Source organism: Acipenser ruthenus, chromosome 27, assembly GCF_902713425.1.
Source record: "Acipenser ruthenus chromosome 27, fAciRut3.2 maternal haplotype, whole genome shotgun sequence".
NCBI lineage: Eukaryota > Metazoa > Chordata > Actinopteri > Acipenseriformes > Acipenseridae > Acipenser > Acipenser ruthenus.
Window position 1 is genome coordinate 12,494,644 of NC_081215.1, and position 27,281 is coordinate 12,521,924.

At 45.1% G+C, this 27,281-nt stretch overlaps 1 protein-coding gene across 1 annotated transcript; it reads right to left on the reverse strand.

Annotated features, from left to right (window-relative positions):
* Positions 1–1,945: 1,945 nt before the first annotated feature.
* Positions 1,946–2,485, reverse strand: LOC117963746 (octapeptide-repeat protein T2-like). The gene has a single exon (XM_034904819.2). The coding sequence runs from the start codon at positions 2,483–2,485 to the stop codon at positions 1,946–1,948; it is 540 nt and encodes a 179-aa protein (XP_034760710.2).
* Between the last annotated feature and the right edge of the window lie 24,796 nt (positions 2,486–27,281).

Consider the following 27,281-nt stretch of genomic DNA (forward strand, 5'->3'; position numbering starts at 1 on the left):
AGTGGATTTCCCCAGGTGTTAAGCCAGACATTATACGTATGGAATCTCACAACTAGTCTAAAGCCCAAGGTTACAGTGATCTACATAGTTGAGAGTATTTTGTCACAGCACGGAATATTGAAAATATCAGAACTTTTATGATGCATAAGAAGCAATTTCATAGCACTGACAGTGAAGATGTACATGTTCTATTGAGTGGACCTGTCAAAGAACACGCTGTCTTTTATATGGCATTTGCTCCAGAGCAGAACTTAATAATAATTTTGCAGACTCCATTGACGAGAAGCAACTTGGAAAGACATGGAAAACATTGTGTTTGTTGATACCACCCACTGTGTAAACCAGCATTCATTCCCACTGTTTACCCTTGTTGTAAGAGATGACTATGGACAGGGAATACATGTGGCCTATGCATTTGTTAGCAGTAAAACTCAGGAAAGAGCTCTACAAGAACTTCGTAATAGCTTTTCATCTCCTCCGAGGTATCTTGAATACCACTATATTACACATATTTATAGTCTGCGTAAGTCGCTTTGGATAAAAGTGTCTGCTAAATGACTACTTAATAATACTTAATAATATTCCAGTTCATATCTCAGGTATAGTGAGAGTGGCAGGACTAGTACAGCCTGTAGCCAAGTTTAGTTTTTAAATGCTTAAGTCCTTGTCAGAGTGTGTACCTGCACCTGTAAATGGCCCTTATTATCATGTTATTTCAATTTGTAAAAACAAATATTTGTTTAATGTACAATAACGTCAATTTTCCATGAAATGAAAACTTCAATTTTTTTGTACATGAATATGTTTTTGGTTTATTTTTTAACAATGTAAACTTCAAAACGATAATACAAAAATGCAAACCATCTGTAACAGGCGTGTTCTGTTACATAAGAACATAAGAACATAAGAAAGTTTACAAACGAGAGGAGGCCATTCAGCCCATCTTGCTCGTTTGGTTGTTAGTAGCTTATTGATCCCAGAATCTCATCAAGTGTGGGTATCTTTATGTGTGGGTATCTGCTGAGAGATGAGAGAGACACAGCGCTTGATATTGAAATGCCGCTTAGGCATCCAAGTTTTATTAAACAATTAACACACAGGCAGGTGCAGTGGTGGGGGCTGCCACTATGGTACCAGCTATGGTAATCCTAGTGCAGGAAGACATACACACCCGTGTACATGAAAATAAATACAAAAAGGCAAAAACACAACAGTGGAAAACAGCTACAAAACAAAAGCTAGGAAAATAAATTAAATAAGGACTGAAATGTAATCTGTCAGCTGAAGTCTGTCAATCAAAAAGGAGAGCATCAAACCCACTGCTTCTGATCCAAACTGAAGCTGGCATTGCCATTCAGATTCTTTCTCATGTTTGCCTGGATTTGGCAACGGGTTTGCCTCGATTGAGATACCCAGAATAACACTAATCATACTGTGTAATAAACTGGTAAACTGGTATTTTCTACATACTATCTTTTTTTAATATATTAAAACAGTGTTTCCCAATTTCTGTTTGGGGTTTTACTTTTTATGACATGACTGTGCAGAGAACACTTTTTGTGATGCACCATACCTTGAAAATAATACTTTACCAGTGTTCCAAGTGTGCAAAAGTTGATTAAAATGTTATAGCTTAAAAAAGAAAAAAGTTGAAATTAAATCTACAAATCACTCCCTTCCCCTTTAAAATGTGAGCGTAATTTAAGAAACAAATGACATGGAACATGTAATTGGTTGTGTGAAAAATTGGTTTATTAATTACTTCTTTTTGTTTTTGGTTGACCACATGGAATTCATTCGTAGACCACAAATACATAACATCAATTTTAATAATAGTGTATGTCCCAAGTAATGGGAGTGTTCTGAATTAAAGTGACTAAGAAAGATAGAATAGCTGCCCACTACATTTGCAAGTATTTGTTTATAGCGGTGAGCAATACAGGGTTTAAGTGCATCCACTCCTTTCTCTGGCCCTGCCTCCTCTCCCTTCTCTGACCCTGCATCCCCTCCCTTCTGGCCCTGCATTTTCTCCTTTCTCTGGCCCTGCATCCTCTTCCTTCTCTGGCCCTGCCTCCTCTCCCTTCTCTGGCCCTGCCTCCTCTCCCCTCTGGCCCTGCCTCCTTTCCTCTCTGGCCCTGCCTCCTCTCCCCTCTGGCCCTGCCTCCTCTCCCCTCTGGCCCTGCCTCCTTTCCCCTCTGGCCCTGCATTTTCTCCTTTCTCTGGCCCTGCATCCTCTCCCCTCTGGCCCTGCATCCTCTCCTTCCTCAGGCCCTGCCTCCACTCCCTTCTCTGGTCCTGCCTCCGCTCCTTTCTCTGGCCCTACCTCCTCTCCCTTCTCTGGCCCTTCCTCCTCTCCCTTCTCTAGCCCTGCATCCTCTCCCCTCTGGCCCTGCCTCCTTTCCTCTCTGGCCCTGCCTCCTCTCCCCACTGGCCCTGCCTCCTTTCCCCCCTGGCCCTGCATTTTCTCCTTTCTCTGGCCCTGCATCCTCTCCCCTCTGGCCCTGCATCCTCTCCTTCCTCAGGCCCTGCCTCCGCTCCCTTCTCTGGTCCTGCCTCCGCTCCTTTCTCTGGCCCTACCTCTTCTCCCTTCTCTGGCCCTGCCTCCTCTCCCTTCTCTAGCCCTGCATCCTCTCCCCTCTGGCCCTGCCTCCTTTCCTCTCTGGCCCTGCCTCCTCTCCCCTCTGGCCCTGCCTCCATTCCTCTCTGGCCCTGCCTCCTTTCCCCTCTGGCCCTGCTGTTTCTCCTTCCTCAGGCCCTGCCTCCGCTCCCTTCTCTGGCCCTGCCTCCTCTCCCTTCTCTGGCCCTGCCTCCATTCCTCTCTGGCCCTGCCTCCTTTCCCCTCTGGCCCTGCAATTTCTCCTTTCTCTGGCCCTGCCTCCTCCTTTCCCCTCTGGCCCTGCATCCTCTCCTTTCTCTGGCCCTGCCTCCTCTCCCCTCTGGCCCTGCATCATCTCCTTTCTCTGGCCCTGCCTCCTCTCCCCTCTGGCACTGCATTTTCTCCTTTCTCTGGCCCTGCATCCTCTCCCCTCTGGCCCTGCAGTTTCTCCTTCCTCAGGCCCTGCCTCTTCTCCCTTCTCTGGCCCTGCCTACTCTCTCTTCTCTGGCCCTGCCTACTCTCCCTTCTCTAACCCTGCCTCTCCCTTCTCTGGCCCTGCATCCTCTCCCCTCTGGCTCTGCCTCCTTTCCCCTCTGGCCCTGCAATTTCTCCTTTCTCTGGCCCTGCCTTCTCTCCCATCTGGCCCTGCCTCCTTTCCCCTCTGGCCCTGCATTTTCTCCTTTCTCTGGCCCTGCCTCCTCTCCCCTCTGGCCCTGCATTTTCTCCTTTCTCTGGCCCTGCCTCCTCTCCCCTCTGGCCCTGCATCCTCTCCCTTCTCTGGCCTGGAACAGAAAAAAGGAGCAATAAAGTACATATTAGTATACAATTGGACAATTTAAATATTTTACTTGTACTGCTAAAATTTTAAATTCTTCCACAATTTAAAGGATACATAGATCCTGTGTAGATCCTGGAACAACATTCCTAATTTAAATGAATAATATAGGATGTTGATACAGGACAAACACACAGTATGTACATCCTGGGACAACATTCCTAATTTAAATGAATAATATAAGCTATAAACATTCCTCATACTGTATAAATGTATAGTATATCTGCTGATCAAGGACAAACACACAGATGTATTTCTAAGTACAATATTCATAATATTGATGGTTAGTATGGGTGTTGATACAGGAGAAATATATAGCTCATGGAACAACATTACTAATAAACATTAATAGCATATTGTAGCAGGGTGGTTGTAAGCCCTGCTGATTAAATGTATTTGTTTATTTTGAGAATGGGGTACCCCTCCGCCCCAGTGCAGTGTATGGTATTGTTTTGCATTTGTTTTAGTTGTTGCAGTCATAGTCTTTTATTATTATTATTATTATTATTATTATTATTATTATTATTATTATTATTGTATTTGTTAAATGTTTAAATGACGGCGTAGCCGGATGTTTATTTTGGTTAGTAGCGTGGATGGGAAACCCCATCCACAGTAATTGAAAAACTCATGCAGATTGTGGCCGAGGGGTAATAGAATAAGAAAAAATAGAAAAAGCCTGCAGATCTCCAGCTTGTGTGTGGGTGTTTAAGAGGAGAAACGAGAGCGGAGAGAGAGAAAACGAGAGAGGAAAACGAAACAGGAAAACGAAACTTTACTTAAAAAAAGACATAGGAACAGTGAAGGCAATCTGCCCAGCCTGACCTGTGTTGTTTTATTTATTTTGTGTTTGCGATTATTTTTGTTTACTGTTTTATTTTCGCTCTGTGAGCACAGTGTGTTTTTGTTTAAACCTTTTATTTATTTTTGTTGCTTAATAAATAAACGGCAAACACCGCCTTGAACTGCAGTACTTGCCTGGTGTCAGTATTTTTCCCTTCCTGCTTCTGCCTGACGTCACCGCCCAGTCAGCCTGTCACACGTGGTGTCCAGCATGGGATTTCCAGAGCCTCCTGGACGCAGGCAGAGTAGGGTACTGCAGTTTTTTTTTCGTTTTTTCGTTCTTTATTATTATTATTACTTGTGGAGTGAAAAGGAGAGTGAGAGGAAAAGAAGGTGAGGAAAGAGAATGGGAGGAAATAGGATGGGAAGGAGGAAGAGCTGCAGAAAGCAGCAGAAGCGACAGCAGCCGTAACAGCAGCAGCCAGAACAGCTGTGCAAGAGGTGGTGGTCCCAGGTCCCCAGTCAGTTTGGACCCCGGACTGGGCGGCTGAGCAGGAACAATGGAGGGATGAAGGGGCCCCCATGTGCAATGCCTGTGGCGAGTTCGGGCATGACAGGGAGGACTGCCCTTAAGGTGATCCCCAGCACGAGGAGGCCTGGAACCAGGGCCTGGTTGGGGATGCCGCCGAATGGTTCTGGGCAGTCGACCATACCCAGGTGTCCTCAACGCCCAGGAGTGAGGAGCCTGAATGCCCACCGCCCAAGCTTGCACCAACAGAGAAAGAGTGCCTGCTGATCCCACCACCATCACCAGGGGAGATCAGCTGGGAGGCCATCCTCCGCACTGTCGAGGCGTCCTGCTGGTGCCCCATCTGCGGAGAGCGGGGGCATACCCCACTCAACTGCCCCCTGCTACCAGAGGGGCGCTTGCTGCGCCCAGTTCCACCAGTAGAGGGAGAGTGCCTGCTGGTCCCGCCTCCACCACCTCCAACGGCCAGAGAAGAGCAGCAGGAGCTGTCTCTGTCTCCACCGCCGCCACTAGCAGAGGGAGAGTGCCTGCTGGTCCCACCTCCTCCAGCAGAGGGTGAATTCCTGCTGGTTCCGCCTCCAACTCCGTGGGAGGACAACTTGCCGCTCCCACCTCCGCCAGCAGAGGGAGCATGCCTGCTGGTTCCACCTCCATCGCAGCCACCAGCAGAGGGAGAATGCCTGCTTGTTTCCCCGCTGCAGCCAGGAGGGGAGGAGCCCCTGCCACCAGAATGGGAGGAGCCCCTGCCACCTTCGCAGCCAGAAGGGGAGGAGCCCCTGCCACCAGAAGGGGAGGAGCCCCTTTCGCCTTTGCAGCCAGAAGGGGAGGAGCCCCTGCCGCCTTCGCAGCCAGAAGAGGAGGAGCCCCTGCCGCCTTCGCAGCCAGAAGGGGAGGAGCCCCTGCCGCCTTCGCAGCCAGAAGGGGAGGAGCCCCTGCTGCCTTCGCCAGGAGCAGAGCAGCAGGAGCTGCCTCTGCCTCCACCATCACCACCTGAGGGAGAGCAGCAGGAGCTGCCTCTGCCTCCACCACCACCACCTGATGGAGAGGAACAGGAGCTGCCTCTCCCTTCATGACAGGATGGACCCGAACAGAAGCCTGGCGGTCCGCAGCTGCCCTTGCACAGGCTGCTAAAAAGAGCAAGGGGGAAAACGGCTGGCTCACCACGGCTGAGAAGAGGGCCAAACCTAGCACCACCGCTGGTCCTGACTCCCCTCCTGCAGTCGCCTCCCGAGGGTCCGCTGCTGCCGTCGCCTCCCGAGGGTCCGCTGCTGCTGCCGTTGCCTGGGGTTGTCGAGGATCCTGCTTCACCTGGGGTTGTCGAGAATCCTGCTTCGCCTGGGGTTGTTGAGGGTCCTGTTTTGACTGGGGTCGCTGGGAGCTCTGCTTCGCCTGGGGTCGCTACACTTTGGCCGGAGCCCCATGAAGGGGAGCTGCCGGCCATGAAGAAAGGGGGGAGGTCAGGAGACCAGCTCCCCTAGCCGCACTTTCGCGCAGGAGATAGTGTGGCTGAAGCCCCGGAAGAGGGAGCTCTTAGCCACAAAGAAGTGGGGGGTGGAGGACATTCCACCATGGCCACCCCCCGAAACACCTTGCTTCCCCCTCTTCCGGAACTTTGAGACTGAGGGGGGAGGTGGCCGTTGGGGCCAAGTGTGCGTTGCACAAGGGGGGGGATATGTAGCAGGGCGGTAGTAAGCCCTGCTGATTAAATGTATTTGTTTATTTTGAGAACGGGGTACCTCTCCGCCCCAGTGAAGTGTATGGTATTGTTTTTCATTTGTTTTAGTTGTTGCAGTCATGGTCTTTTATTATTATTATTATTATTATTATTATTATTATTATTATTATTATTATTATTATTATTATTATTATTATTGTATTTGTTAAATGTTTAAATGACGGCGTAGCCGGATGTTTATTTTTGTTAGTAGCGTGGATGGGAAACCCCATCCACAGTAATTGAAAAACTCATGCAGATTGTGGCCGAGGGGTAATAGAATAATTGCTAGCTGGTTAAACCCCTCGGCCACGATATAAAAAGCCTGCAGATTTCCAGCTCGTGTGTGGGTGTTTAAGAGGAGAAATGAGAGCGGAGACAGGAAAACGAAACTTTACTTAAAAAAAGACATAGGAACAGTGAAGGCAATCTGCCCAGCCTGACCTGTGTTGTTTTATTTATTTTGTGTTTGCGATTATTTTTGTTTACTGTTTTATTTTCGCTCTGTGAGCACAGTGTGTTTTTGTTTAAACCTTTTATTTATTTTTGTTGCTTAATAAATAAACGGCAAACGTCGCCTTGAACTGCAGTACTTCCCTGGTGTCAGTATTTTTCCCTTCCTGCTTCTGCCTGACGTCACCGCCCAGCCAGCCTGTCACACATATATGCTGGATATCCAGGACAATGTTTAACTCCTGGAACAATATTTATAATGTATATAGATTCTATATTTTGCCTGATTTAACCCTAAAAAACAGGTTTCAGACCTACCTTTACAAATAAATAAATAAATAAATAAATAAATAAATAAATAAATGATTCCCAAAATATGAGTTAGGACATGCACAATTAGTAGTTTTCTAGGCAACCTGATAAACACATGCTGATCACCACAGAATATACAGTATTGCGCAAATATTGAATTGATGACAGCATTTTTAACAGTTCTTAATTATGTAATTGTATTTATTTATCTTATATTAAAGTTTTCTGGAATAAATGTCAGTAAAATACTTTATATGTATATTCATCCAGGTATTTTTTCCCTGTCTTTTTAAACATTTCACAATTGTTACACGCGAAATATTATTATTAATATTATTTATTTCTTAGCAGACGCCCTTATCCAGGGCGACTTACAATTGTTACAAGATATCACATTATACATTATTTCACATTATACAGATATCATTATTTTTACATACAATTACCCATTTATACAGTTGGTTTTTTACTGGAGCAATCTAGGTAAAGTACCTTGCTCAAGGGTACGACAGCAGTGTCCCCCACTGGGGATTGAACCCACAACCCTCCGGTCAAGAGTCCAGAGCCCTAACCACCACTCCACACTGCTGCCCGAAATATGCCAGATTAGTTTACCTCCCATCTGAAAACTCCAACGTCATTCTCCATCTCAATCTTAGTCACTCATTTTTCTTGGGTGCTCTTTTTTCAAACCATAAAGGAGGCAAGAGTATTGCGTGACACCACATAACCACGGTCTCAGTAAACTGAATGATGATTGGTTAAGGGGATGTTCATCTAGGACCAACTTGTTGGACCAGGAACGACAGCTACACAGCAAAATCAGGTTGTGCATGGTAAAACACAGCAGCCCAATGGAAGGAAGGACCAGTCAGAAACTGAGAGCAAAGCTAAGTATTTATCCTTGAATTATACTGCTGAAGTGGTGCTTTTTGATTAAAAGAAGATTGTTAATATTATTGTGCCGAGGACCATGAGGATTTGACAAATGATTTAGAAGTAAAGACACATGGCATAATTATTTAGATTACCAATATTAATTGTGGTTCATGACAAGGTGTTGTACTGCTTCCCTTCAAGACATTCCTCTCCATGACCGACGCCCCGGAGGAGCAAACAGGCACCAACCAAGAGATGGACTGCCAGCTCCCTGTACACACCCGAGACGCAAGGTCCTACCCTACTTAAGTTAAGTACCAGTGGCCGAGTCGGAAGACCAAATCAGAGTAGGGAGGGCCGAGATCGGGGTGTGGTGAATGACCAGGGACACAGAGGGAGTGTGGAGATCAAGTGCTGTTTGTTCTTCTGTTGTAGGGTCCTGTGTCGTGGTGCTGGAGAGGGGGGGATCGAGCCTGAAGGGAGCTAAATACAAGCCAACCCTGGTACAAACAAACAGATTAGGAGGTTCTTGGATTGGTCACCTTCAACTTTACCTTTCCTTGTTGGTGTTTCTACTGGGACAGCGTTTGGCGACTTGGATTACAGGACCTACAAGTTTTCTAGGCCTTTTGAGTCCCAGGTGAATATACGGGAACTATCATTTAACCAAACTGCTGCTTATATTGTTTGGGACTATATTGTGTGGAATTGAATAATTGTAATAATAATACTAGCAGCCGGAAGTCACATGGAGCCTACTAACAATGTTTTATGGAAGGTTTTAGTGTTTTTACTAGGTGCCCGGTTTTAGGTATTTTTAGAATAGGTTTTGTATGGAGATAATGTGCAAAGTGGTTGAAAGGGGGGAGTTGCAAATTGTCTGATAAAATTTGATTGTCTAAATTTGCTGTTAGAAAGAAACCCTTATTTTACTTACCTGGCTGGGTGGTTCCTGTACACACTGGGAAGGACCAGTTGGTCAGTTCGAAATCCAAAACAACTATTTAATTAGTCTTCTTAGCATGAGAAAGGGTTTACTCCTCCTTTATAACCCTACCATGTTTGGCCAAGCACTTCCTACAGAGTGCTATACTATGTTCATGACAATGGAGAGAGAATTTAGAGGTTCTAAACTACAGGTAATCAAGCCATTGTTTCTTCTTACAGAGTGCTATGCTATACTCATGACAATGGAGAGAGAATTTAGAGGTTCTAAACTGCAGGTAATTAAGCCATTGTTTCTTCTTACAGACTGCTATGTTATGCTCATGACAATAGAGAGAGAATTTATAGGTTCTAAATGGTAGGTAAACCAAGCCATTGTTTCTGTTCTGCAGAGTCACTTACAATAGGGCATTAATTTAACATCTCATCCGCAGGAGCACAAGGAGGTTAAGTGACTTGCTCAGGGTCACAGAGTGAGTCAGTCAGTGGCAGAGGTGGGATTTGAACCGGTGACCTTCTGTCGCCCATAGTTCACCCCCTAGTCTCTGTAAGTCACATTGGATAAAAGCATCTGCTAAATGGCTAATTAATAATAATAATAATAATAATAATAATAATAATAATAATAATAATAATAATAATAATAATAATATATGTATATACTGAATTGTAGTTTAAAAAACAAGCAAGGAACCAAACAATCTTTTGCACATGAAAAAGAGGCTATGCTGTAAAGTTTTTTATATTTCTCAATTGTTTGAGGATGCATGGTACCCTGAATAGGAGTACTAAAAAAAAAACCGTGAGGTATCTCTACAGTTCCCTAAATGTGACAAAATGTGTTTGTAGTGGTGTCAGTTCGTGCAACTCAGAAAGCCAGGTTTTCTGCCAACAATGATTCATCTAATCATCTTGCCATCTTGAAATACACTGTTCTATAAGACTTATATATAGCCAGACAATGCAAGATTCAAACTCGCCCATTATGTTTATTATTCTGCAAATATGACAGTATCACTTCAAGCACTACTTTGGTTTTTGATCAGAAAACCCAGGGGAGGCTAGCATTATTAGTACTCCTTCGGTTTATGTGGTGGAGTGTCCCGTCCCTATTTATTATTATTTGTATTTTTGTTTGCGGCGCAGATAAAAGCGCCACGTCTTTTGTTATTGTTTTTTATATTTATAATTTAAAAACCCTGTGAGGATGCATGACTGATCAGCTACTGATTATTTAACTAGCTGACAGTCATGCATCCTTACCAAACACGTGCAGACTGTGGCCGAGGGGTAATAAGATAATTAACAGCCAGTTAACCCCTCGGCCAGAGTATAAGAACCTGCAGCTGTCCGTGTTGCGGGGTTGGGTGTACAGAGAGGAGGTACGGGGAGATAGAGAGAAGACAGAATTTAACAATTGCTAAAACGTGCTGGATTAGCCAGCACGACACTTACTTGTTTGTCTGTCTGATTCGTTTGGCCCTCGTGCCCTTTGTTTTGTTGATTGTTTAAATCTTTTGTTTTGTTTATTTATTTATTAAATACGCTGAGTGCAGTAGCATTCAATTTCACCCGCCCATCCACTGTTTTGATTCAGTTACTTCCTTGTCCGTGCCGTCACCACACCTCACCACTGCAAGCCATCCTGCCACATATAGTGTCCTGCGTGGGACAAACAACGCCTCCAGGAGCCGGACCAGGAAAGAAAAGGTCATTTTTTTTTGTTCGTTTTTTTTACGAATAAGTGTTTTTGTCTTTGTAGAAAAAAAAAATGGATAAAGTGGATGCCTACATGGAGAGGTGGCATTAGCATCAGAGGGAGTTGAAGAAAGGAGGGGCTACATGGTGCCTCGCCTGCCTGGAGTATGGGCACCTACCTGAGGTGTGCCCATATGAAGACCCCCTCTTTGTGCAGGCCTTTGATCGAGGTGAGGTGGAGACTGCCGAGGAGTGGATCCACCTGAAGGCCATATCATCACCGCAGGTGGATCATGAAACCTACCTCACCTGCCTCAAAGGGGAGGAGTGGTGCTTTGCCGTCGGCAAGGTTGGGCACAAAGCACCCGACCAACCCCCTCCATGGCAGGAGGTGGAACTGTTGGTCTCGAAGAAGGGAAGGTGGTGCCAAGAAGGCAAAGAAGCAGGCTCCAGCACCTGAGTGGGAGCAGCCCGAACGTCCACATCCCAAGAGGGGGGAGTCGGTGCGTCCACAGCCCAGAAGGGGGAGAGGTAAGCTGCAGCAGCAACAGCAACTGCAGCAACAGCAGGAGGAGGTCGAGGATCATGGCTGGGAGGTTTGTGTTATAAACCTCGTGGCGGAGTTATGCCCTGGCTGTGGGGCATATGGGCACACGTAGGCCATATGCCCCACGCAATCCGAAGAGGGGGAGCGCAAGCATCCAGCACCCATAAGGGGGGAGCGCGAGCATCCAGCGCCCAGAAGGGGGGAGCCCATGCATCCAGCGCCCAGAAGGGGGGAGCCCGTGCATCCAGCGCCCAGAAGGGGGGAGCCCGTGCATCCAGCGCCCAGAAGGGGGGAGCCTGTGCATTCAGCATCCAGAAGGGGGGAGCCCATAGGTCCAGAACCTAGGCCTCCAGGAGCAGAGCAGCGGGAGCTGCCTCTGCCTCCGCCACCTCCACCGCTTCCACCGCTTCCACCACCAGGAGCAGAGCAGCGGGAGCTGCCTCTGCCTCCGTCACCTCCACCGCTTCCACCACCAGGAGCAGAGCAGCGGGAGCTGCCTCTGCCTCCGCCACCTCCACCGCTTCCACCACCAGGAGCAGAGCAGCGGGAGCAGCCTCTGTCTCCGCCACCTCCACCGCTTCCACCACCAGGAGCAGAGCAGCAGGAGCTGCCTCTGTCTCCACCACCGCTAGGGGCAGAGCAGCAGGAGCTGCTTCTGCCTCTGCCACCTCCACCGCCAGGAGCAGAGCAGCAGGAGCTGCCTCTGCCTCCTCCACCAGCACAGGGTGAATGCCTGCTGGTTCCGCCTCAATCGCCGTGGGAGGACTGCTTGCCCCTCCCACCTCCACCAGGAGAGGGTGAATTCCTGCTGGTTCCGCCTCAACCGCCGTGGGAGGATTGCTTGCCCCTCCCACCTCCACCAGCAGAGGGTGAATACCTGCTGATTCCGCCTCAACCGCCGTGGGAGGACTGCTTGCCGCTCCCAGCTCCACCAGCAGAGGGTGAATGCCTGCTGGTTCCGCCTCAGCCGCCATGGGAGGACTGCTTGCCCCTCCCACCTCCACTAGCAGAGGGTGAATACCTGCTGGTTCCACATCCACCGTCATGGGAAGGACTGCTCCTGCCCTGCCTCGCACCACCCAAGGATGCCTGTCTCGCACCGCCCAAGGATGCCTGCTTCGCACCGCCCAAGGATGCCTGCTTTGCACCGCCCAACGATGCCTGCTTCGCACCGCCCAAGGATGCCTGCTTCGCATTGCCTGGGGCTGCCTGTTGCTCCGCATCGACTGGGGCTGCCTGTTGCTCCTCATCGCCTGGGGCTGCCTGTTGCTCCGCATCACCTGGGGCTGCCTGTTGCTCCGCATTGCCTGGAGAGCCACCAGTTACAGGGTACGAGGGAGAAGTGGAACTCCTGCTGCCGCCTCCATGGCCAGGGGCTCCCCTCCCGAGTTCGCCTCCCGAGGGTCCGCTGCTGCTGCTGCTGCCGTCGCCTCCCAAGGGACCGCTGCTGCTGCCGTCGCCTCCCGAGGGTCCGCTGCTGCTGCCGTCGCCTCCCGAGGGTCCGCTGCAGCTGCCGTAGCCTCCCGAGGGTCCACTGCTGCTGCCGTCGCCTCCCAAGGGTCCGCTGCGGCTGCCGTCACCTCCCGAGGGTCCGCTGCGGCTGCCGTCGCGTCCCGAGGATCCGCTGCTGCTGCCGTCGCCTCCCGAGGGTCCGCTGTGGCTGCTGTCGCCTCCCGAGGGTCCGCTGCGGCTGCCGTCACCTCCTGAGGGTCCGCTGTGGCTGCCGTCGCGTCCCGAGGGTCCACTGCTGCTGCCGTCGCCTCCCGAGGGTCCGCTGGGGCTGCCGTCGCCTCCTGAGGGTCCGCTGCGGCTGCCGTCGCCTCCCGAGGGTCCACTGCTGCTGCTGTTGCCTGCCGAAGGTCTGCAGCTGCTGCCGTCGCCTCCCGAGGGTCCGCTGCGGCTGCCGTCACCTCCCGAGGGTCCGCTGTGGCTGCCGTCGCGTCCCGAGGGTCCGCTGCTGCTGCCGTCGCCTCCCGAGGGTCCGCTGCGGCTGCCGTCACCTCCCGAGGGTCCGCTGTGGCTGCCGTCGCGTCCCGAGGGTCCGATGCGGCTGCCGTCGCCTCCCGAGGGTCCGCTGTGGCTGCCGTCGCGTCCCGAGGGTCCGCTGCGGCTGCCGTCGCCTCCCGAGGGTCCGCTGCTGCTGCCGTTGCCTGCCGAAGGTCTGCAGCTGCTGCCGTCGCCTCCCGAGGGTCCTGTTTTGTCTGGGGTCGCTACCAGTCCTGCCATGCGGCAGGAAATACTGTGGCTGGAGCCCCATGAAGGGGAGCTGTCAGCCACGGAAAAGGGGCGGGAGGTCAGGAGACCAGCTCCCCCAGCCGCACTTTCGCGGCAGGAAATACTGTGGTTGGAGCCCCATGAAGGGTAGCTGCCGGCCACGAAGAAGGGGGGGGGAGGTCAGGAGACCAGCTCCCCCCACAGCAATTTCGCTGCAGGAGAAAGGGTGGCCGGAGCCCCACGGAGGGGAGCTGCCAGCCATGAAGAAGGGGGGGCAGGTCTGGAGACCACCCCCAAAATTTTTCTGGCCAGAGCCGACCTGTGCGTGGTCCACTGGGACACTACAGTTGTTGGGGTGGGAGGAGGACATCCTGCCGTGGCTGCCCCCGGAGACACCTTGCTTCCCCTGTTCCTGGGCCGGGACTGCTAGCCGGGACTTTAGGGAATAAGGGGGGGAGGTGGCCGAAAAGGCCATGTGTGCTGCGCACAAGGTGGGGCATATGTGGCGGAGTGTCCCGCCCCTATTTATTATTATTTGTATTTTTGTTTGCGGCGCGGATAAAAGCGCCGCGTCTCTTGTTATTGTTTTTTATATTTATAATTTAAAAACCCCCTGAGGATGCATGACTGACCAGATGCTGATTATTTAACTAGCTGACAGTCATGCATCCATTCAGCTTCACCCGCCCATCCACTGTTTTGATTCAGTTACTTCCTGGTCCGTGACGTCACCACACCTCACCACTGCAAGCCATCCTGCCACAGTTTATTAAATAATTAAAAAATGGATCGAGTGGTCACAGAACACGTTGTATCCCAGCTAATAGGCAGTCTGGGAGGTCCAGTACATTGAACAAAATTAACAATGTTAATACTTCAAACAATTATGGTTATAACATGTTTTGCCCTTTGGCTAGACATGACAAAACGCTAATAATTGCCCGCAGCTAAAAATCCTAAAGCATCTAATATGTCACTCTCTAAAGCTAAAATATAATTCCTATCCCTATATCCATACTTCAATATAAGTGTGGTATACTGTAAATTAAACATTATGCTTACCTCCCACTATATGGAAGTCTTCAAAGGCAGAGGCTTCTGAATACGACCAAACAGCTTGTTTAATTATTCCAGCCTTGGTCTAAAATATATTTCCTTCTTAACAGTAAAAGAATACTTTTCAGTGTGTTTTAATAAACATATTTATTTTTATTTGCAAATGTGTTCAACAGACTTGGCTTCTCTCTAGCTAAAAAACCCTTCCTCAACAGACCTTGACAACTAATAGGTAAGGACTCGAAAGGCTCTATTCTCCAGCCAGAGTTACTTTAATTATTAATAAACTTTGACTTTAAGTACTTTCCCAAATCCATTTCATGAAGTCATGCCTTGGCCGGAAACTGCCCACAGATTGGAGAGGCGGTTGCACTCGTTTACCAAGGGGTCATGTGTGACAGCACATAAAAGGGGACGGAGAATTGTAATCTGTTCCTTCGCTTTGGTTTAAATGTGAGTAGAACCGAGAGGACAGTGAAATAATTCGGGAACTGTTGTGTTTTGTTTGTTTGTAATTGTTTTGTCTTGTCTTGTACATTACTAGACAGCTAACACAGTTCTTGAGCTGTCGCCAAGGGCCAGCAATAAACTGGACAACACTGCACCATTGTTACAAATATAAACCTGTATCACCCACCACGAGCACTACTGCATACACCCAGGACTGGTGACCGTGTTTGTATTATTGTGGGGTGGATATCGTTTATTATTTGGGACTGTCTGTACACATTGGTGTGTATTGCCAGGGAATTATTGTTTGGTCGCCAGACCTGAAATCTCCAAAATAAAACATTTCCAAACTGGATTACAATTATCTCTATCTGCTTCTTTCACGCACTGCATCACTGCTGCACCTGCTCCCACTCAGCCACTTTGTCACACCTCTCATTAATTTTATAGATAACATATTGAGGTAATGAGAGTGAGATCATTTTCTTGTTTTCTTGTTCTATGCAGTACTTCTCATTAGTGAAATATAACAGTTTATTCACAGCAAAAAGCTTGATTTGAAGACCATGAAATCCCTCTTTTGGATGCCAAAATTCATTTTTCCCTATCTGCTAATGTCCAAGGTTGCCTCGCTCATGCGGGCAGAGCAGAGGAACCTTTTTCAGTAAGTCTACTGATAAGGGCTTGTAGCTTCATGCATTTACCAATGGTTTTTAATTAGGTCACAGTTTGCACTGAATTGTCTGATTTTTAGACTTAACAGTTTTCCTTTTACAGTAAACCTTAAGTAAGTACAAACATGTATTTTAGTGCAGATATTCTATTTCAATTTACCCAAACATATTTTCTCTCCAGAGGTTATTTTTCTTTTACAAGATTGCAATACCTAGGAGGCTCTGTGCTTTGGCTTCAAAACTATTTCCTAATTAAAGTAATTTTTTCTGATAAGAAACTTGACTGTGAACACATTCTCAAGTTAATAAAATGAGATGCTCATTTCTGCCTTCCTCCCAAGGTTACAGGCCTTGGCACCGGCAGCTCTCAGATAAGGAAAGCACATACTTTTCACAGGTGTGTACCAGTCAGCACGACTTAAATTCAGTTTGCTCCCTTTACTCAAACTTACACTGACCCTATATTAATACTTTTCTACTGTTATACTAGAACTCCTAGGCTAATACATGATTCCCATTACATGAGAGTAAGTGTTAAAACCGCATGCTGATATTGAACTCTGCTGTCGCCAAGATAAGCACCAACTAAGACATAGCTTCTTTTACTGTAAACTAATGTGATCCATCTGCATTTCCTTCCATCTGATGATGTAGATATCTTTCTGCCAGGTGTTGATGGCTGAAGTGAAATGCTGGCTCCAGGGATCAACCTATTTTGCCACCCCCCTCCATCCCCCACTCAGCTAAGTCCAGCTTACTTACATCGACTTTTTTTTCTACTGTGCTTGAGGTCCCCAACCAGAATCTTTTCGTCTCAATCAGAGCCAGTTGCTGCTACTCTCTGCTGCTTCAGATAAGTTCTTCACTATGCATTTCAACTCTTGACCACTGAATCAGATGTCTCTGAGAAACCGGGTTGTGGAGTGTGCCACAAATCCTTGACAACCCACCTCCACTGGGTAAACCTGGACTCTGCATACTCGCTCTTCCGCTTCAGCAGCTAGTTGAGCATACCATAGTTTCTTCCTTTCATACGCCTCATCCACAGTATCCTCCCATGGCACTGTTAACTCTACCAGGTGAACAAGGCATGCTGATCCAGATCACAAGACAATATCAGGTCAAAGGTCAGTGGTTGCAATCTCAGGTGGGAAAATAAGCCATTGTCCAACATCTGCCAGCGTTTTCCAGTCTAGCAGCTTCCAGTTGTCCTAGACGAGTTTTGGTTTTAATACCTTTTCTTGGAGGTTGCTCCCCTGGACGCAGGAATGTTGTACTTTGTGTGTCATTGTGGCAAAGTGGTTTGCAGAGCACAGGTGTAGAGGTGATGCAGTGCTCAAGAGAATGACAGACAATAATGTTACTGGTAAAATGATGGTTTATTTGTAATCCAAAGTCACTTGACAGCAGTAAATAATAAACAGGCAATACACAGCGATGCTTATTACTCCCTTATTTTGGGTTCAGTCCCGAAATAATATACACAGTATTTCTAAACACACACTAATACGCAAAACACGGTCACAATTCCAAAGTGTGTGCTTGTGGTGCAAATACAATTAATCGTGATCAAGGTGCAGTGTTGTCTGGGTTTAGTGCTGGCCTGTAGCGACAGCTCCAGATCGTGTTAGCTGTCTAATAACAAGTAGATTTTAGACAGACATAACAAACAAAACACTCACTATATAAATGATGTTCTCCTTCCGATTCAGCATTGATCATACAAAGGAACAGATCACCTCGCTACGTCCCCTTATGTACCGTCAATCATGCCCCCTTGGTTAACGACTGCAACCGCTCCTCCAATCTGCGGCTGCCACATCGCTTCCCTTCCAGGTCGATGACTTGGTGTACTGTAGCTCCGCCCCCTTTCTATATGGCTGACTTCCACCTAACCCTGGGAATGAATTGTTGGTCATGCTATGCTTGTCTTTCAATACTTATTATTATTATTTATATCTTAAGGCCAAACATTGCAGCACCTGGTCATGACACCAAGTAAACCGTCCTTGGCTAAGACCCACCTTACATCCTGACAAAATGTGACTTAATGTAGCTGGTGATGAACACAAAGGACACCACGGATCCTCTCCTGCCCATAGATTAAGGTTCTGTGGTGATGGGAGAACATCATATGTTGACCTGATTGCTCTGTTCCATTGTCCATAGATCTCACCAGCCAATCTTGCGTTGTTCCACACCCTCCCATCTCGTCCATTCTCCCAGCTTGGCCTGGGAAACTGCCTTTACTCACCTCATCGCCTCCTGCTTTTTCACCTCATTGACTACCAGCTTCCTCTGTTGAGCTGGGGCTGCTTTCCTGACATATGAACTGAATAACGCTTCCAGCTTCTCTACTGTTGTCAAGGAAACCTCATACACAGTGAGTGGCCACAGAAGTCTTGGCAGAAGACCAAACTGAAAGCACCAGAGTTGAAGTTTGCCCTTCAACCCTTGCCCTGCTTGTTGTCTCACTTCTCCCCCACAAACTATATCCTTTAGGTCCCCATCATACCATCATACCATCTCCCAAGAGTTTTCACAGGCTTCTCAGACACTGTTAATGTAGAATCGCTTATCCACTACTTTACCTTTAATTATAGAGATGCTCCTTGACTTAGTGGGCTTGAATTGCATTTGTTGTCATTCAATGTTATTGATTAGTTTGCCCAATAACCGATTAGTGCAGGCTACTGTTGTAGTCATGATTTTAATATCATCTATGTATGCTCTAATTGGTGGCAGTCGCATTCCAGAAGCGTTCTCCTCCCACTTCCCATTTTGACGCCCTAATAATTTGCCATGGTAAAAGCCAGTGGAGAAATGGTACATCCTGCCATTATTCCAATTTCTAGACATTGCCATGTAGTGGTGAATTCTGCTAGGTCATCTGCTAGGTCATCTGCTATTCCTAATCTACATTAATGATTTACATTATGGTATAGTAAGCAAACTTGTTAAATTTGCAGACGACACAAAAATAGGAGGAGTGGGAAACACTGTTGCAGCAGCAAAGGTCATTCAAAATGATCTAGACAGCATTCAGAACTAGGCAGACACATGGCAAATGACATTTAATAGAGAAAAGTGTAAAGTATTGCATGCAGGCAATAAAACGTGTGCATTATAAATATCATATGGGAGATACTGAAATTGAAGAAGGGAACTATGAAAAAGACCTTGGAGTTTATTTCTTCATCTAGACAATGTGGGGAAGCTATAAAAAAGGCCAACATGATGCTCGGAAATACTGTGAAAAGTGTTGAATTTAAATCAAGGGAAGTAATGTTAAAGCTTTACAATGCATTAGTAAGACCTCATCTAGAATATTGTGTTCAGTTCTGGTCACCTCGTTACAAAAAGGATATTGCTGCTCTAGAAAGAGTGCAAAGAAGAGCAACCGGAATTATCCCGGGTTTAAAAGGCATGTTGTATGCAGACAGGCTAAAAGAATTGAATCTATTCAGTCTTGAACAAAGAAGACTACGCAGTGATCTGATTCAAGCATTCAAACTTCTAAAAGGTATTGACAATGTCGACCCAGGGGACTTTTTCGACCTGAAAAAAGAAACAAGGACCAGGGGTCACAAATGGAGATTAGATTATTGATCGTCATTGCTTTTATTTTGAGAGGCTCAGTTAAACTTTCATTAATCAATGAATTGCCCTGGTGCCTAACAACCAAACGAGCAAGATGGGCTGAATGGCCTCTTCTCGTTTGTAAACTTTCTTATGTTCTTAATAATGCTCTGATTCGTTAAGACTTCAAAATGGAATGGGTCTGTGTGATTATTCATCATTAAAAGTTGTCTAAGGCATCACACTGTAATCCAGTAGACAAACTATGCACTTTTGGGTTAGAACCATCTATACATCTCCCTGTTAGCCTCTCCTGGGTTCTCTGATCAAGAACCAAAGTAGTGCTCAAAGTGGCACTGCCCTTCATAACACTGATACAATATATTAATACAACCACATACCTTACAGCTCTAATCACTACACTGATGTAAATCTTTGTAAACTTGAATTACCTTATATTTTTTATTCAGTGTTTTGATGTTATTGTAGAGGATTCATAGTAATATTTCAGTCATCCATTTTGGAGTATTACTTTTGAAATTATTTTAGAGGTCTATTTTAACCTGTCAAAACCCCAGCCCCTCACAGACAGTTTCCGCCTGGGGGCCTGCACCTTTAAATAAATCACAATATCTTCCAAAGTATAGACAGCACAGGCATGGTTCAGGGCTTGAATTCAAGGTAACCCCTTGGGCATCAAGACTAAAATCTCAGGTGTGATAAAAGTCTTACTCAGTACCACACTGGAAGGAGATATCCAGAAAAAATAAATAAAAAAACAACAAACGCTTTTCATTTTTTTATGTTCTATAGTCATTTTTTCAACTTGTAGCATATGAAAAGAGACAGATTTTTTTCATGTCTACTATACTGGGTAAAAATGTGGAACTGTTTGAACAAAGGGATCAAATTCTACAGGAGTTTTTACAAAGCTAAGCCCAAGGGTCCCCAAACCTCTCCAAAAATAAACATTGTGTAAATCTTTATGTCAGTTGATACACTAAGTTCTAAAAGGGATGTTATCTTCTGGCACCTCACATGCTATCCATTGCCACATGCATTTGCCTTTGAAAGGCTTTTTTTCCCCCTTATCTCATTCAAGAGGTGGGCGTGTTTGTTTGCACATCGATTACTCTGTGATGGATTGGGCTACAAACAAAGTAAAGGTATGAATGGAAAGCTTGTGACCTCCCCTACAACGAGACTTTACCGTCATCAAGGTTGTAAGACCAGAGCAGCAAAACGCAAGCTAGTCGATCACATTTGTTTTGGAAGCATGGGGGTACTAGACACATTGCGAATGGGATATCTCAGCTGTGAAATGACGGATTCGAAAAATTCCTTCGCTGTTTGACGGTAGGAAAACAACGATTTTGATATCGAGTCAGCTTTTTTTCTCTTTTGCTTTTGTAATAATATTAAAAATGAGTTATGAAATATAATATTTACGTGCAGTTCTGTGTTCCGCCCACGGGACTAGAGGGCGTAAGATTAATCACCTGTTATTCTGGTCTTTATTAGTGACTTTCATTGTTTTTTGCTATTGAACAGTAATATACACAAGATGTTGTATGAATGTTAAAATGCTGAACATTTTCACCAAAATGTGCCTTTTATCTTTACACTTCAGAGTTAGATCTTCTCTCAATACCTTTTAATCACTTCCCCTTGGCTTCCCAGCGCCCTTATAGCAGTGAGACAGAAATTTAATGTGAAATGAAATTGCTGTAAATATTGAAAAAGCTGACAGAATCTCAGAGTGTGGAAATGGAAAGAGATTGCACGCAAAAGCAAGAGGGAAGTGATTGATGTTGATTGCAGGGCGCAGATTCTACTTCCATACCAATTCCCTGACACTCTTGAGACTTTTCACTTATTTATTTGAGGATATTCACAAGGAAGAGACTGAGGAGTTCAAGTTCCCTGAGCTGGCTGTGCTGGCTGCCTTTCATTGCACTGTTTGTAGTTCCTGTCTTTTTTTTAAACTAGGAAATGTCACCCATCAGGAGGTGAGTGTCTTCGATTAGGAAAAACAAGAGAACGCCAGAACACAACACAAAAATCTTTTTTCAGGTAAGGTAAAGTCGTTCATAATGAAGAAGAATTTATATCTCTAATATACTGGCTTATTAATGACTACAAAATACAAATCTGAAATACGCTAATGCGGCTTTAAATCCGAAAGCACTTGGAGGGCTTAGTCTTCACAGAGGTATAGTTCTTCAATAGCCTGGTTGCTTTTCTTAGAGAGTCTATAGAGGTTTCCATAAACACAGCAGAGACTACTCAATGTGCTGCTGCCTGTGCTCTTATATACACTCAGTGGAAAATGTCCACAATTGTCACAGGATTTACACGTGTACTGATGTGTGCTAAATATTACATCACACTGGGAGCAAATAGGGTAACAGGTTGCTGTGTTTCACCAGTTTCTGGGATTCTTCCAATAACAAAAGACAAAATACTAGGGCAGTTACATAGATCTATTACATCATCATTCTGGAATATATACCCAATAATAACAGTAGAATGTAGATAATGCATTATATTTAAGCTCTAACACTGATAAATGAAAATAACATCTAGTTTATGACAATATTTTGACGGGCAGGACGTCTTGCATTATATAACAATATGATCATTGGAAGATGATTTGGTCACATTTTATATAAAAGAGTACAGCATATTAAAAAAAATGAAACCTCAGGACATTGCCACAGTTCTCTTTAAAACTATTTTTGTTAGTTGTTTTTAATTTCAAATGATCTCATAGCCATTTTATAATACAGGACTGCAGGTTGTGGGATATCACCATTTCTCAGGCTGGTTGAAGACACTTGACTCTGCCTTGTGCCACACAACACATCCAAGGCATGGCCATGTCTCCCAACTACACACCTTCTTGTGCTATATTGTTTAAAAAAACTAAAAATTCTTTGAAGCTCAATTAAAATAAAACTCTGTGTCATCCTTGTGGTAGAGTGGCCGGGTATCTATTGTCAAGATTTGCACGTATTCTGTTTATATATATATATTGCGAGGAACGGTAGTTCCTCGTACAAGTTAGAAAAACTTGTTTGAAACTACCGAGAGTCTCTATACAGCTCAAAGAGTTTAGCTGTTTTTACCAAATCACTTAGAATTACCATCTGTACCAGTATCAAAAGTCTGAAACTTTCTTACCTCAAATGTGAAAAAAAACGTACCTACCTCTTATACACAATGAGATATAAGTCGTCAAACTAAGGTAAAATTGTTCTTCTTCTTCTTCTTCTTCTTCTTCTTCTTCTTCTTCTTCTTCTTCTTCTTCCGTCTAATTTTTAAGGGTGTGTAGCGACTATTCAAACAGAAAAGCTAAATAACTGGACATGTACCAATCATGTGATTCCACATGTTGGTCAACGTCAAAAAATATACCAGGGTGTGGCAATGTCATAACTCGCAATATGACATTCTTGAAGAGCACACGACCTTAGCCCGCTGCGCCACTGCGCAGTTGTTGAAATGCGTTCATTTTTTAAGCTTACATCCAAGCCTGACCAGCTTTCGCTGAAAACCTGAAGGTGCTGCTCGAGTCTAGAAATTTTCGATTTCCTGTTTGAAAATTTCTAGTTTCCTGTTTGTTCGGTAGATACCATGGAATGGAAATGCACACAAGAGTGGCATGTAGCTTCCTTGTCTAAATCCACAGCAATTACCATTTATATACCTATATAAAAAGTACAAGTTTCATGTAAGAAAAATAAATAAAAAATAAAAATTATATATATATATATATATATACACAGTAATAAAAGAAAGTCACCGAGGTTGAAACATGGTAGCTACTGAGTCAACAGTAGCTACCAACACACACACACACACACACACACACACACACAGACAGACACACACACTCACACACACACACACACACACGCAGACACACAAACTCACACACACTCTCACACACGCACACACACACACTCACAGTCACACACACACGCTCACACGCACACACACACACACATACACACACACACAGACACACACACACGCACACTCATACACACACTCACACGCACACATGCACATACACATACACACACACGCACGCGCGCACACACTCACACGCACACACACACACACACAAATTATCTAGCCTGTGAGCAGAAAACTAGTTATTTGTTGCAGGCCAGCATGGGTAGTAGTGTGGAGTAGTGGTTAGGGCTCTGGACTCTTGACCGGAGGATCGTGGGTTCAATCCCAGGTGGGGGACACTGCTGCTGTGCTTAAATAAATAATAATCGTGCATCTAGTTGCAGTTTCAACACTCATGGTTTGTCTTTGTGGTGTAAAAACCTGTCCATATGCAGAAACTGCTTGTGCTGCAATTTGGTGGAATTGACAAAAAACAGCGTGCAATTTTTGCCATGTTTCGGAATCTGATTTCATACCTCAGCCAGAAATCACCAATATTTACAATTTTTATGGTAGGCAGTCAAATACGTGAAATTGTGAATTTCCCGTGGCCTTACACAACGAGACACTAGTGATCTGTCACTTGCAGCATCTGTGGAGTAGCGGTTAGAGCACTTTGTTCTTGACTGGGTTCAATCACATGTGGGGGACACATTGCTGCTTTATCTAGATTGGTCCAGTAAAAAACCTGACTGTATAAATGGGTAATTGTATGTCACAATTGTAAGTTGGCCTGGATAAGTGTGTCTTCTAAAATAATAATAATAATAATAATAATAATAATAATAATAATAATAATAATAATGTGCGTTTTTGGTTGGTACTTGGATGGGAGACTGTCTGGCAGTACCAGATACTACAAACTTTTCTTTGAAGTTTTACTTGTATTATTAACAAATAGTAGATTAAACAGCAAAAATGAGCTGATTTACTTTTAATTTATTGAAATGGACCGCAAAGGGTATTAATCGGTATTGAAATAATTGCATAAGAGAAGTTATAAAATATATTTATTTCACGTCTCCACCCGCTGTTTTAATTGCATTTGGATCATTCCAGACACCACCTGATAAGTGAGCGCAACAAACTCAGCAATGCATTGAACATTAATACATTTTAAAAACAAAACATCAAAGTCACAGCATGCATTATATTCGGGCTGGGACATTTCACTTTGATGAGAATAAGTAGAGTGTGACATTAACAGAAGTGACATTAAATTTGACCGTATTATGGCTACGTCTGTCTTCTTTTCATACATTTACACTGTAAAACACGAGGCTGAAGTTGACTTATTCACCAGCTTCTTATACGCAAGCTTTTAAGTGCATAAATGTATTTGTCTACTTTGAAGAAGTAACCTTGCATTTAAAGTGTTAAATCACATTGGGCTACTGATTTCTCTGCAGGGACCCAGCGAGGGGCACCCCCTCTGCAAGCTACACCTGTATTTAGCCCGTCCCAATGTGGTTTACTGGGGCAGAACAGCGGGTACACTTGCTACATATGCCAGTCGCTCAGCTTCTTATTCGCTTTATGTATCTTTGTTTAATAGGTAGCCTTGCATTTAACGGGTTAAATCAATTTGGGTCGCTGATTTCTCTGCCGGTACCTGACAAGGGGCAACCCCTATGCCAGCCCCACTTGTATTTATCCCTGCCCAACGTGGTTTACTGGGGAAGAACAGCAGGTAAATATGCCACATATGCCATTCGCTCAGCATCTTATTCGCTCTTTATGTATCTACGTTGAATAAGTAGCCTTGCATTTAACGGGTTAAATCACGTTGGGCCGCTGATTTCTCTGCAGGTACCTGGCGAGGGGCAACCCTTCTGCAAGTCCCACTTGTATTTAGCCCGGCCCAACGTGGTTTACTGGGGCAGAACAGAGGGCAAACATGCCACATATGCCAATTGCACAGCTTCTTCACTGGAAAAAGCATCATTTTGGGCCGCCGATTTCTGTGCCGGTACCTGACAAGGGGCAACCCCTCTGCAAGCCCCACTTTTATTTAACCCAGCCCAACGTGGTTTACTGGGGAAGAACAGCGGGTAAATATGCCACATATGCCAATTGCTCAGCTTCTATTTGCTATTTGCTCTTTATGTATCTACGTTGAATAAGTACAGAAATCGGCGGCACAAAGTGATTTAACCCTTTAAATGCAAGGCTTTTTCCAACGAAGAAGCTGTGCAATTGGCATAATCAGCATGTTTGCCCTCTGTTCTGCCCCAGCTAAATACAGGTGTAGCTTACAGAGGGGGTGCCCCTCGCCAGGTACCTGCAGAGAAATCGGCGGCCCAACGTGATTTAACCCGTTAAATGCAAGGCTACTTATTCAATGTAGATACATAAAGAGCAAATAAGAAGCTGAGCGATTGGCATATGTGGGAAGTGTACTCGCTGTTCTGCCCCAGTAAACCACGTTGGGCCGGGCTAAATAGAGGTGTAGCTTGCAGAGGGAGTGCCCCTCGCTGGGTACCTGCAGAGAAATCGACGGCCCAACGTGATTTAACCAGTTAAATTCAAGGCTACTTCTTCAACGTAAACAAATACATTTATGCACTAAAAGCCAGCGAATAAGAAGCTGAGTGAATGAGAAGCTGGCGAATAAGAAGCCAACTTCAGCCTCGTCTCTAAAACCACAGACATGTGAAACGTTTGTATGTAAATGGAATGTGTGTATAGTAAAAAAAAAGTGCTCTATTCCTAAACAGCAGTGTTTATACATCATTATTCCTGGACTTGACCGGGGGGTTGTGGGTTCAATCCCAGATGGGGGACACTGCTGCTGTACCCTTGAGCAAGGTACCTTACCTAGATTGCTCCAGTAAAAACACAACTGTATAAATGGGTAATTGTATGTAAAAAATAATGTGTAAAAAATAATGTAATTGCATGTAAAAATAATGTGATATCTTGTAACAATTGTATAAGGGCTGGATAAGGGTGTCTGCTAAGAAATAAATAATAATAATTTAAAGCTCAGTTGGAACACAAATCAGCAAACACTGGGTCCTCAGGACCAAGATTGGGAAACACTGTTTTATGTAACTTGCTTCCTATATTGGTACATACCTGTTAATTATTATGAACTACATGATTACTGTGTTTATGTTGTTATTATATAAACTGCTTTCCTTGTATGTTGCCTTGGATAAAGGCCTCTGCCAAATTCATGTTAATAAATTAACATTTGTTGTATGGGAAAGTATTTGAAGTCCATTTAGCATTGGCATTTGTATTTAGTTTGGTAGTAAATGTATCACATTTGCATTTTTATTATGCAAATTCACAAGAACATTGACATTGCCACTGGTCTCATCAATTTCCTACTATCTGGAAAACACAAGTATGCTCAAAACCATAACCATCAAATTTAACAATGGAGTCACCCATACCTTTCAACATTTATGCTCAAAGTTTGAAATCATGGATAGAGTCTACATTGTTCGAGAGCAGTTCCCAGTCATTGGTGCTCATGCAATCACCATTCACAAATGTCAGGGGATGATTCTAAAAACAGTTATGATGGATCGTGGTAAGTCCATTCTCTCCTATGGACAAAGTTTCTTTGCACTTTCCACAGTTACTTCCTTAAGCGGTATCCACCTTATCAACTTTGACCCCACTGGCATCTACGCATGTCAAACTGCAGCTGAAAAGTACCATCGGCTCAGAGGGCTTGATTGTCCGAAGTTGAAAAGCTTGAAGGAGACTAACACACACAAGGGACACAAGGTAAAAGATCATGCGCATTTCATTCACCGAGCCATCATTAATGTTCAGGAACAGCAAAAGCCTTAGTCTTCTAAGAGAACATTGCACTTACACATCCATTCAGAGGCTTGAGCAACCCCAATTTCACCTCATGCTATGTAAATGCAACATTGCAGTGCCTTCTTCACTTGCAACCTCTGAAGGATTCATTAAAACACAGTCAACAAGAGGCTATCAGGAGCTTTGTTCACAAATAGGATCACTTGCCATCCACTGCGTCTCTAACTACTGTGGATGTTTGTCATTTCTTAGGAGAACCTTTCAATAGAGGTGAGCA

Bases quoted from the DNA above. Each gene is read 5' to 3' on its own strand.
- LOC117963746 (XM_034904819.2), bottom strand. From the start codon at position 2,485: ATGCAGGGCCAGAGAAAGGAGAAAATGCAGGGCCAGGGGGGAAAGGAG.